This window comes from Rattus norvegicus, chromosome 10 (genome assembly GCF_036323735.1).
Source record: "Rattus norvegicus strain BN/NHsdMcwi chromosome 10, GRCr8, whole genome shotgun sequence".
Lineage (NCBI taxonomy): Eukaryota > Metazoa > Chordata > Mammalia > Rodentia > Muridae > Rattus > Rattus norvegicus.
Genome location: NC_086028.1, coordinates 95,615,613 through 95,627,824, shown reverse-complemented (window position 1 = coordinate 95,627,824; position 12,212 = coordinate 95,615,613). Strand labels below are relative to the sequence as shown.

At 42.3% G+C, this 12,212-nt stretch overlaps 1 protein-coding gene across 6 annotated transcripts in view; it reads left to right on the top strand.

Annotated features, from left to right (window-relative positions):
• Abca9 (ATP binding cassette subfamily A member 9) overlaps nucleotides 1-12,212 on the top strand; it is a 61,628-nt gene that overhangs the window by 10,882 nt on the left and 38,534 nt on the right. For all 6 annotated transcript variants that reach the window (XR_005490514.2, XM_039087440.2, XM_039087441.2 and 3 more), the window contains 10 exons: nucleotides 2,028-2,169; nucleotides 2,741-2,926; nucleotides 5,251-5,398; nucleotides 6,355-6,523; nucleotides 7,942-8,000; nucleotides 8,212-8,322; nucleotides 9,757-9,932; nucleotides 10,243-10,362; nucleotides 10,547-10,685; nucleotides 11,159-11,249. Coding sequence is in view for 5 of the 6 variants with exons in the window: in XM_039087440.2 (XP_038943368.1) it covers nucleotides 2,028-2,169; nucleotides 2,741-2,926; nucleotides 5,251-5,398; nucleotides 6,355-6,523; nucleotides 7,942-8,000; nucleotides 8,212-8,322; nucleotides 9,757-9,932; nucleotides 10,243-10,362; nucleotides 10,547-10,685; nucleotides 11,159-11,249 (1,341 nt within the window). In the remaining variant the exon portion in view is untranslated. The remainder of the gene's footprint in view (nucleotides 1-2,027; nucleotides 2,170-2,740; nucleotides 2,927-5,250; nucleotides 5,399-6,354; nucleotides 6,524-7,941; nucleotides 8,001-8,211; nucleotides 8,323-9,756; nucleotides 9,933-10,242; nucleotides 10,363-10,546; nucleotides 10,686-11,158; nucleotides 11,250-12,212) is intronic.

The window sequence follows — 12,212 nt, the reverse complement described above, 5'->3', positions numbered from 1 at the left end:
TCCTAAAATAATGTTTAATATACTAAGTGTGGAAAGAAAGCAGATAGGGGCTGGAGAGATGAATCAGCCATTGAGAGCTCATGCTGCCCTTGAGGACCCTTTGGTTTCCAGCCTCCAAGTCTGACAGCTTACAACTGCCTGTAACTCCTGGTCCAGGGGAGCCAGTGCTTCTGGCCTCCACAGCCACACACACATATGCACACACTCTCCCTCACACCATCCCACAGAGACGCATGGGTGCACAATTTAAAATAAAACATATCTGTTACGAAAGAAAGGACTTGGAAAGTTTGATGCAATGCAAGGGTTTTTTTTCTTCTTTTCTTTCGTCCATTTATGCATTAAAATGATGTCTTCAATATTGAAGGGTATTTGCTCACTGTATCTTAAAAGATGTCGAAAAACTATGACAAGTTCATGGACAGTATTCTATTTGTAAAAAAAAAAAAAAAGAGTCTAGTGAGGAGGGATTGAAAAATGTTAGAGTTTTTGCCCCCCCCCCACACCTAGAGGAAAGGACCTGATATTTTATTTGAATGAAATTAAGTTATTTATAGAAAGCAGATGAAGGAACTATTCAGGTAACTCAGTGTACAGTGAAAGGGAATTATAAAATTGGGCAGAGAAAGAAGACTTCCTGAACTTGATGGTTTTATTTTATTTTATTTTATTTTTTTTACTGTAAATAAAGGAAACTATCTGCCCATTGTGGATATGTCACTAATTGAATTCTTTAATCTTTTTCCCAGAGAGGAAATTGAAATTTAAAGAAATCAAATAACTGCTTCTTAACATATTTAGTTATAATGTCACAGAGGAAATCTGAACTCAAGCCCATGACGTGACTGGACCCTGTGCAAAGCCTCCTTCCTGTCTTTGGCATTAGTAGTAATTGCTCTTCTTCTAGCCACCTGTGTGTTTGTGTCCTCACTGTATTCCTGTGTTGAATCATCTGGTTCAGAAGCCGCCAAACCACTCTTCTGCAGTTTGTGAAGAAGGCGCAGCCACTGAACTTTCAGTGCTGGGGAGAAAGTAAAAATAGCATAACGGTGTAGGAGACATAAACATCTATGCAAAACTCCAACCTCATTGTCTACACAGTACATTCTTTTTTTTTTCCAGAGCTGGGGACCGAACCCAGGGCCTTGCGCTTGCTAGGCAAGTGCTCTACCACTGAGCTAAATCCCCAACCCCTACACAATACATTCTTACTGGAATGTAGCCGCATGTCGTGTCTAGAGCCTCTGTGACTGCTCATGCGCAAGCAGCCCTAATGCAACAGAGGAGATTTGGTTTGCAAAACTTAAAGCATGCATGGTGTGAGGGAAGTCACACCGAACTGAAAAAGCAGCACAGGATCGTCTCTTCTTAACAAACTCTCTTTCTCACACCCATCTTACTGTCCAGTTCATGGCTTTCTCAGTTTGCACTTAGCTATTGTTTTAGTTTCATTCTGTTGCTGTGATCGGCACAGAGCTACATGGGTGAGGAAAGGATTTATTTGGTTTAGACTTCCCCAGTCATAGACCTTTATTGAGGGAAGTCATGAGGGCCAGAACTCAAAATAGGAACCCAGAGGCAGGAGTCACGGAGGACTGATGCTTGCTGGCTCCCTCTCTGACTTGTGCTTAGCTAGGACCATCTACCTAAGGAATGTTGCTGCCTAGTGTGGGCTGGGCCCTTCTGCATCATTCAATAAGACCATGCCTCACAGACATGCCCAGAGACCAACCTGATCTAGGCAATGCCACAGCTGAAGCATCTCCCTTCAGATGACTCCAGGCTATTAAAATGACAATCAACATTAATTGGGCAGCTATCTACTGTACACATTTACTGGTTTATTACCTACCTTGCTGTATAGAATATAAGCTTTGAAATGAGGATGTTTTCTTGTTTGCTAAGAATTTACCCTTTTAAGAGAAGCTCTTGGTGAATCACACACTTTTAAAATCATTTGCTTAGTAAGAGAACAAATGGAGTGGCCAACTAATGACCTCTGCACTAATCCTGTGTTTCTCCACCAGGCTTTCCTGGGGTCTGATGTACGCTGGCTTTATCCTTGTTGTGGCTACTTTGATGTCTCTTATTGTGAAATCCACCCAAGTTGTCGTCTTAACTGGTTTCATGGTGGTGTTCCTCCTGTTTCTCCTTTATGGCCTGTCTTTGGTAAGTTGGTAATTTCTTCCCTTTCCTTCCCTCCCTCCCTCCCTCTAATCAGTATTGTGTTTCTGCCTTTTCTGCTCTGTGCAGAATTTCAAAGGTATGATCCTTATAGTACATAATTGAAAGTCAATGAGATATACTTTCTAAATACTGTGTTGGTTAGCTATCAGTCCCTATTACAAATGCTGGAGACAATCAACTAACAAGAAGAAAAAGGTTTTACTCTCCTGCCCCCTTGGTTTTGGAGCCCAGGGTTGGTTGACCCTGTTGCTTTGGCCTGTGTCTGGGCAGCACATTATGTCACCAGCTCATGGTAGATCAAAGTTGCTCACATTATGACCAGGATGTCAAAAAGAGGAAGGGACTGGGCTCTTATAATCTCCTTCAGGATAAGCATCCAATGACAGGAAAATTTCCACCAAGTGGAACTTTGTGGAAGATGATATTACCTCCCAGTAGAGCCTTGGGTTGGAGATGCATGAATCTCTGGATGACATCCAAATCTGAAATTCCTTTTACTGTCCTAGTGATGATGGTCAGACTGCCACACCAGTTAATTTTTTTCTCCTTTCAGATAACTTTATCTTTCCTCATGAGTGTGTTGTTAAAGAAACCATTTCTTACTGGCTTGGCTGTCTTCCTCCTTACCGTCTTCTGGGGAAGCCTGGGATTCACAGCATTGTACAAACATCTTCCTGCTTTTATGGAATGGATATTGTGTTTTCTTAGCCCCTTTGCCTTTATTAATGGAATGGCCCAGGTAAGAAGGAAAGTAATCGTTTTGTTTCATTTTTTAAAAACTTGTGTTTTCTTAGCCCCTTTGTCTTTACTTCTGGAATGGCCCAGGTAAAAAGGGAGGTAATTGTTTTCGTTTACTACTGGAATGGCCCAGGTAAAAAGGGAGGTAATTGTTTTGTTTCATTTTATGAAAACTTGTCTGTCTGTCTGCCTATGTGTGTGTATGTGGACATCCACAGGCATGTCATGATGATGTTTATTTTGCATGGAGGTCAGAGGACAATGTGTCAGATATCAGTTCTCTCCTTTCACCTTTTGGGCTATGGGGCTCAAACTCAGGCACGTTTACCAGCTAAGCTGTCTTTGCTGTCCCTCAATTTTATTTTTGTACACAACATTCAAGACAGATTCCTTAAATGATTTATACAGTATACACCAAACACTAAAGATTCTCTCCCATGTTTGTAAAAACAAGTTTAAGGAATAGAGAAGTTTAAGGAATAAGAGACATACTTCATATTCTCTCTTACCATATTTATTTTCTTTTACATTAAATTTAATTAAATTTTGTTTCATTTCTTTTTATTTTGGGGCTTATTTTTCTTTTTTCAAGACAGAGTTTCCGTGTGTAGCCCTGGCTGTCCTGGATCTAGCTCTGTAGACCAGGCTGGCCTTGAACCTACAGAAATCTGCCTGTCTTTGCCTCCTGAGTACTGGGATTAAAGACATGTGATACCATCACCCAGCTAAATTTTTTTTAATTGTAATATAACAACATCACATTTCCCCTTCACTTTTCTCCTCCTCCACCCCTTCCTTGGCTTGCCACCACATCTACACAATCCCTTTTCAAATTCATGTCCTCTTTTTCTTTAATTATTTTATCACACAGACACAAACACAGACACACACACATACACACACACACACACACACACAGAGAGAGAGAGAGAGAGAGAGAGAGAGAGAGAGGCAGACAGACAGATACATATAAATATATAAATACATATTCAATCCTTTTAGTGTTACTTTTATGTATGTGATTTCAGGGTTGACCACTTGATATTGGATAGCCAAGTAGAGGGCTCATCCTTTAGGAAGACTAATTATTTGTCTCTCATTGTCCTTAGTTGCCTGTAGTTCTTTGACAGGGGTGGGGCCCTGTGAGATTTTCCCTTTTCCTCATCAGTGTGTCTATCAGTATCCTTTTCAGGTTTTATTTAGGTACATTGTTGAGCTATGATGAGCATAGTTTCCTTGTCATTTCTCGGAGAAACGTCTCCTAGTAGTTTTCCATTCCTCCACCTCTTAACATCTTTCTTCCCTCTCTTCTGCTTTCTGAATCCTAGGTACAGTGTATCCATTTCAGCCGAGAGCTCAGTGGTCAACTGTTCTTTACATTTTGACCAATCATAGCTCTCTATAATAGTCTCCATTTTCGCAAAGAAAAGGGTCTTGAGTGATGAGAAGCGAGAGTGGTGCTTAACTGTGAGGATAAGGCCAAGTCTTTAGAATGTACTTAGGAAATGTGCTGATTTAGGGAAGTGGCAGTAGTTCTTCTGAGATCCATGACCTCACCAGCCCTGGGTAGTTGGCTAGATATCCTGTACCATACATGAATTCCCTCTTATTCAGTAAGGCTTCAGTCTGATTACCGAGCTATTGGCTACCACCAAGATGTGGGTGCCACACTTGCACCTTTAGGGCTGCTTTGCCATGCAGATTATTGTGTTTGGTAGGCATCATGGTTGGGCAGGACCCTTAGTTATTGCCCTTGCTTGACAGCTTGCACACCCCTGTTCTGTGCTATGGAAACTTGTCACTAGGAAGGTAGCTTTCAAGTCAGGTCTTGGTCCAATCCTTGCAAGGTGCTTTTGGCAATAGGGACTTACCTCCAACCTCTGGGAGACAGTAGCAATGACCTGTATTGTTTGGGGAGTCTCTTAGACTTCCATAAACAATAACTTCAGGTTGGTTTCTCATGGTTTGTACTGATATGTTTTGTTAGTTCATGACCCTAGATGTAGAATGGCATTTGCTGGTTGATGTTGCCTCAGCTTATACTTCTAACTGAACATTCCTCAGATTTAAGCTTGAGAAACACATGCCTTTTATAGCACCACAATCGTTGGTAGATTGAGACTTTAAAAAAAAGAATCGGACATTTCCACGTGAAATTGAATCTCCACTCAGAAAAGTTCGTTCATGTGAAATCATTGCATGCTGTTGAAATTATTCTTCTCTTTCCTATCAGCTCCTAAGAGATTTTCATTTCTCCAGTTTTCACCATAAAATGAAACTTAGAGCTATATTAATCCCATAAAACTCTATGCATCTCTTTTTCAGCTTATACATTTGGACTATGATGTGAATTCTAATGTAAATTTGAACTCTCCAAACAACTCGTACCTAATCCTGGCCACCCTCTTCATGTTGGTTTTGGATGCTCTTCTCTATTTGGCACTGGCATTGTATTTTGACAAGATTTTACTCAGTAAGTAGTAGGATTATTGTAATTTCACACACTTTTATTACCTGTGTTTGCTTAAAGCAACTATGAAAGTGCTTTTCAACCTTCTGATGCTGCCACCCTTTAATACAGTCGCCACCATGCCAGACATACACATGTCTCCAACCACCACAAACTCTCTTGAATTCAATTAAATCGCCACTTGAAAGAACATACGACACAATAACCTCTGATCCCATTGATAAGATATAATTGCCCAGCTAAACATACAAAGCCCTGTCCACATCCATCTCTCAAGAATATTCATAACAACCTGTAAATGTGCAGAGAGGAATTTTAACATCCTTCTCTATGTTCTCTGACTGCTTCTCCTCCTCTCTCTAAAACTTTTCTCCCACCCTTCCTTCCTTCTCATTCAATGACAGGCCTCATTCTATCTTGTACCTGTCTTCACCTGCATAATGACAGTCCCCTCCTACAGTCCCCTCCCTTAATATTTCCCCAAACCCTACCTCTTTCTAGTTTCTTGGCTTCAGTTTTGCTCCTGGTTGAACTCAAGAAACAAAAGATTTGAAGCGAAGATCTTCGTTTAAGAAAGAACAGAGGGCATTTGTCTTTCTGGGTGTGAGTTACCTTGATGGGTAACAATATTTCTAGTTCTGTCTGTTTGCCTGCAAATTTATTTTTTCTTATAGCTGAGTAATATTTTAACTTTATACAGAGCACATTTATCCCTCCCTTTTGGACTTAATACAATGTTTACATCCTTCTCAAAACAAGTACCTCTGAAATGAAGACCTTTTCCTTTAGTTTACAATGCTGTTTTTTCCTTATTTTGGGAATGCCACATTGTGTGGTGCGACCTAAGGTAATAACGTGGGCTTGGATTGAGAGCCACAGATTTGGTACGCTGTGCTAAATGGCATGTCCTCCTTGAAGCGGCGACTGACCTGACACTTTCTCACTTCCTGTCCCTATAGGTAAGTACGGACATCAGCGTTCTCCGTTGTTTTTCCTGAAGTCATCTTACTGGTTTCAACGCAGAGGAGCTGATCATGTGGTCCTTGAGAATGAAATAGACTCTGCTCCTTCACTCAATGACTCATTGGAACCCGTGTCTCCAGAATTCCAGGGGAAAGAAGCTATCAGGTAATGAACAAGTCAAATGGAAGTACATACAACAGAGAACAAAACCAGGTCAGAGACCTGTTAGTACAACAGAGAACATACCCCAGATCAGACACCTACAGGCCAGACACTGATGTACACCGATTTCCTTCTGAGCCCCTCTGCACCTGCCTCCTCCCAGCCTACTGTACTTATGAAATGACACTCTTATTCTAGATAGCACGGTCTTTTATCCCATCTCCTATATTCACACTTACTAGTATCTTTCGGTACAGTAATAACTGTCAACCAAATAAGGAGTTCAGTTCCACGTCCCTCACTGTCTTCCTTGAGCTTCCTTTCCATATTTGCTCTGATGTTCTTCTTGATGGAAGACAGGGGGCGCCACTCCCCTATTCGCATCCTCTTTCTGTAGACTGCACTCTGTCTCTTTTCCTTTCCCTTCATGGTCGATAAGATGAAAACGCAAACGTAAGCAATGTAGAAAGGGGGTTAGAGACATCCCAGGAAGATGGGACGAGATGATGAGGCCGTGAGGCACTAAAAATCCCTGTATCGAGAGACCTCAAGGCACAAATGTCCTACATCTTCTCCCCCGAAGCCATGCTTGCCCCTATGGTCAACACTTTGACTTCCAGACAGCTACGCGTCCCAAAGATCCTTATCATTTGCTCAGATTTTGTCTCTAGCGCACCTGATGGTTTGTTTTGATATAGGAAATGAATGCAGGTTAACGGCGCAGGGTCTACAGCATAACAGACCTTCAGCTCCTTCAAAGCCTTCCATGTACTTTTTCCTTCCTTTAAGGCAGAACGTTACTTTATGTCAGTCTGACCTGGAACTCAAGATGTATCCTAGGCTGGCCTCAGACTTCTACACGTCCTGCCTGAGTTCCGAGTGCTGGGATCATGGGCGTGTGTCACCATGCCATCACTTCTGTGGACTTTTACACCAGTCTCATCCTTTCATTCTCTTTTCCTGGGCTCTGCAATCCTTCTTTTAGGAATCAACCCTATGTGATAATTACTGTTGTCGTCCTTGCTTTATTACTGAAGGCTTGTGAGTTACATTTTTGTACAAGAGCTCTGTGTAAATGGCACAGAAGGGACCGCACTCAGGGTGTCTTGACTCCAAACTTGAAGTCCTTTTGATCTGATGTGGTTTCCTTCACCCACAGCATGGGATCTTCCACCATTGATTTCATTGCTAGCTTTTCTCTCCAGTCATTTGTAATGTCTGCACATATGGCTAAGTGTATCCACAAGTTGGTCACCCCCTCCACTTATGCTCGGCTGAGGTACAATAGGCAGAGATGAGCCTCTCATAGGAGGCCCAGAGTGCTTCTCTCAGTGCCTGTGCAAAACGGAAAAACCTCTAGGTCTCATCAGGTCTCCCCCAATCACTGCAATTTCCTTGAAACATTTTTTTCTTGTTTGCAGGATCAAAAATCTTAGAAAGGAATATACAGGAAAGCATGGAAAAGTAGAAGCCTTAAGAGGTAATAAAAAAGATTACCTTTAACGTAGGTATGTGATTTAGAGACTGTTGTAAAGCTTCAGTAGGAATGAAGATGAGGCATTACAAATTTTAAGGTTGCTTTTGTTTTTGAAGATTAGTACTCACATGTCTACAGTTTGAGAAATTGTAAACTGTGGACACTGTAAAATGGCTATGCTAGTACTGACTGTACTACTCTGAATTCATGTCAGGTCTGGGATTTGATATATACGAAGGCCAGATCACTGCCCTTCTTGGTCATAGTGGAGCTGGGAAAACCACCCTGATAAACACACTCAGTGGACTGTCACCTCCTACTACAGGTAAGAGGACACTTATTCTAAGACAACCTCAAGGGCAAATGAATAGTCTGGGCTTTCCAGGCAAACACCACCCCAATGAGTTTTCCTTGAGCTTATACAATGTACGCGTGTGTTGATTATATATGTTTCCCCAACAGTAGGTGCTACCTTTATATTCTTATATGGCAGTGAAAACATTTTTTAGAAGTTTAAGTTACTTTTATATAATTGAATACATTTGTGAAAATGTGCTTGATATAAGTGGCTTTATAATTATTCAGTTACTAATTGACACTTCTACTAGATTAGATGTTCTGAACACTGAATCTCTCTTCCTCTCTTCCTTTCCCTCTCCCCCTCCCTCCCTCCATCCATCCCCCCTCTTCTCTCTCTTTCTTTCTTTCTCTCTCTCTCTCTCTCTCTCTCACTCTGTGTGTGTGTGTGTGTGTGTGTGTGTGTGTGTGTGTGTGTGTGTAGTATATAGAGACCTGTTGGTGAATTTGCCTGGGTGAGTGTGTGTGTGTGTGTGTGTGTGTGTGTGTGTGTGTAGTATATAGAGACCTGTTGGTGAAATTGCCTGGGTGAGTGTGTGTGTGTGTGTGTGTGTGTGTGTGTAGTATGTAGACTCCTGTTGCTGAGCCTGCCTGGCTGAGTACATCTGGAGGTTACAGCGCCTTCCTCAATCACTTCTCTACCTTTTTGTTTTGAACTATTTTTTATCTTAAAAATTCTTTTTATTATTAAGTTTCACATAGGTGCACAGTGTATCTGGGGCACATCCCTTCCACACTTCTGCCTTCCAGCACCTCCCAGTCTCACCCCAACTGATCCCCCTCACAACTTTATGCTTCATGTCTTTTTTTTTTTTTAAAAGCCAGTAGCGCATCAATCCCAGTAGCCCTGTCCATACTCACGTGGGTGTGCAGTTTACCAGGAGTCACACCCTCACACACAAGCAAAGTAGCTCTGCCTCTCTCGGAAGCCATTAGATTCTCAGCGTGGTGTGGGGCATTGGGAAAGGCTTTCCCACCTACATTGGAAGTTTTAAGTCTCTTCATATTGCATTCACCTTATTCTTTGAGGCAAGGATTTGCGCTTAACCTGAAACTTACTATTATTTTAAATTTACACATTTATTTACTTTATACCCCAATATCAGCACCCCCTCTCCTCCCAGTACCCCCTAAGGCAAGTTCTACCCCAAATCTACCTTCCCCATCTCTTTTGAGAAGGGGAAGCCCCCCCTCTCGATGTTAACCCCTCACTCCCTGCTCCCCCACCCCCTATCAAGTTGCTGTGGGATTAGGTTCACCCTCCCCCACTGAGGGCAGGCAAGCTGTCCATTTAGGGGAGGGGGACCCACAACTCTCCTAACTCCTGCATAACAATGAGTGCTCCCTTGTGACTTACATAATTCACACCTTGTCAGGGTAATTCTTTACTTTCTCTGTGTAGGCTCCATCACCATTTATAATCAGACAGTTTCAGAGACGGAGGACTCCTACGCTGTCCCCAAGCTCACTGGAGTTTGCCCACAATCCAACATACAGTTTGGTTTCCTCACTGTGCAGGAGAATCTCAGGCTTTTTGCCAAGATAAAGGGAATTCTGCCGCAGGAAGTGGAGCAAGAGGTAGGTGAGCGAGTCCACTGTGAAAGCAACAGTGAAAGCGAAATTGGTCGCCTGGAAGATTTTAAATGTGCGTGTGTTGTCTGGCTTCTTCCACCATCTAACGTTAGGCCCAAAGGCTCTTTAGAAAGATAGAAAACGGTTTTAAAGGTGAGGAAGTCACCAGTGGACCATGCCTGTAATCACAGTGCCTGGGAGGCTGAGGCGGGAATGTGGTTAACGTTCAAGCCAGCCTGGGCTGCAAAGAGAGACTTGGTCTCAACGAAAGTACCCACACCTTGGGTTTTACACTAAATGCTCCTCATTTTGTCAGGTACGACAAGTTTTACGGGACTTAGAAATGGAAAATATCCAAGACACTCTTGCTCAGAATTTAAGTGGAGGACAAAAAAGGAAGCTGACTTTTGGGATCGCCATTTTAGGAGACCCCCAGGTAAGGGGATAGAAAATCATTCATGAAATCCCATCGGAAGCACAGAAACTATCATACTGGATAAATGTGCCAATGATGGATTTAAGAAAGCTTTAAAGTAAAAGTATTTTACACCTACAGTATTTTGTAAATCATCTTACGCCAGAGGAATAAATGGCCCTGTAATGTTTTCCCTTCTGTTTAGGTCTTGCTACTGGATGAACCAACCGCTGGGTTGGACCCGCTCTCAAGGCATCACATTTGGAACCTACTGAAAGAGCGGAGATCAGGCAGAGTAATTGTCTTTAGTACTCAGTTCATGGATGAAGCTGATATCCTGGCTGGTAACTATAGTTTCCTTTTGAGTTTCACAGTGACAAAGTAGGACTTGACATGGGTTACAAGTAGGCCCCTTGGATGCATCTCACAAGTGACAGCCAAATCCAACTCAGGAGAATCTCTCTTATCTGCTTCAATCTCTGTGTTCCCTGTATCAAGCTTGGTCCTATGGAAGCCTTCTGATCCCATCACAGAGAGGCGAAGATTGCAAACCATTCAATATAGACTCAAACATGGTTTAGTCTGTGTGGATAGGCATCGGCAAACGGGAGAGACACTGTGTAGATGCCTGACGTTCCTAAAAGGTCAGGGAATAAGCAATCCCAGTTCATTGTTTCTGTGATCAGAGCACCGAGAAAGTCTCAGTTAGTGTGTGGCATGCTTCTAGAACAATCTGTGCTCATGGGTTTTGGTTTTCACAGTTTTGAGTACTGAAGAAATCACTAATACGATTTATTGTTTGGTTCTTCCCAAATAGACAGGAAGGTGTTTATATCCAACGGGAGACTGAGGTGTGCAGGCTCTTCTCTGTTTCTGAAGAAGAAATGGGGCATCGGCTATCACCTAAGGTACAGCTCTCAGGGCTGGTGACAGACGCACGGCAGACACGCCAGTGACGGGTGCCCTCAGTATCAGGTCAAGGTAGATGTACGACTGTAAAGTCGGCTCCAACAGGCATGTAAGAACTAACTTACGCATGTTCTAAGCAAGGTCATAAGATACATAGGGTCATAGACATGGAAAATCTAAGTCTTCATGTAGGTGTGAAGAAAATGTTTTCATAATACTTTGCTTCTGAGAGTAATTTCTTGGTACTTTGACCCTTTCTCTCATCTTGTTTCAGAGTGGATTTCTGGTCATCCAGGTTATTTCGATACTCTTTGTTCGTCCTGTCTTCATTTTTAGCCACCTTCCCCTTAGGTCTCTTTCATTTCAGAATAATCACATGATTGCTATAAATCTTAAAAACAAAACAAAAACAATTTTTAAAAAAATCATATCATTTGGGAGATTTAATACATGCTACTATTACTTTCTTTGATTTCTTAAGCTCATCAAATCTGCAGGGCTAGCATTATCCACTGTTACAAGTGGATTAAGTAATTTCCCTCCAATCAAAAGGTACCACTCCTCAGTCTCTAGGTGAGTCTGCGTGGGTCTCTGTAGTTGTCTTGTTTCTGTCTTATGGAAGGGATCAGTTTCCTCCACCTCCATCACACAAACCACATGCAAACCTTAGTCATGTATATGTCTCTGTGAGGCACATACATATGTGTTCACACAGGCCAGAATCGGGCTTCAGATACCCAGAGCCAGAGTTAGAGGTGGTTTTGAGTGGCCAGGTGAGGGTGCTCAGAGCCCAACCCACATTTTCCGTAAGAGGAGCAATTTCTCATAACCGCTGAGCCATCTCTCCAGCCCCCTTATCTGTTCTTGGAGGCTGTTTCTGAATGTTTTATCTTTGATGAGTATCCTCTGTGCTAGAATCTAAAATGCGCTACTCCACATTGGGCTTAACTCATTAATTTGGT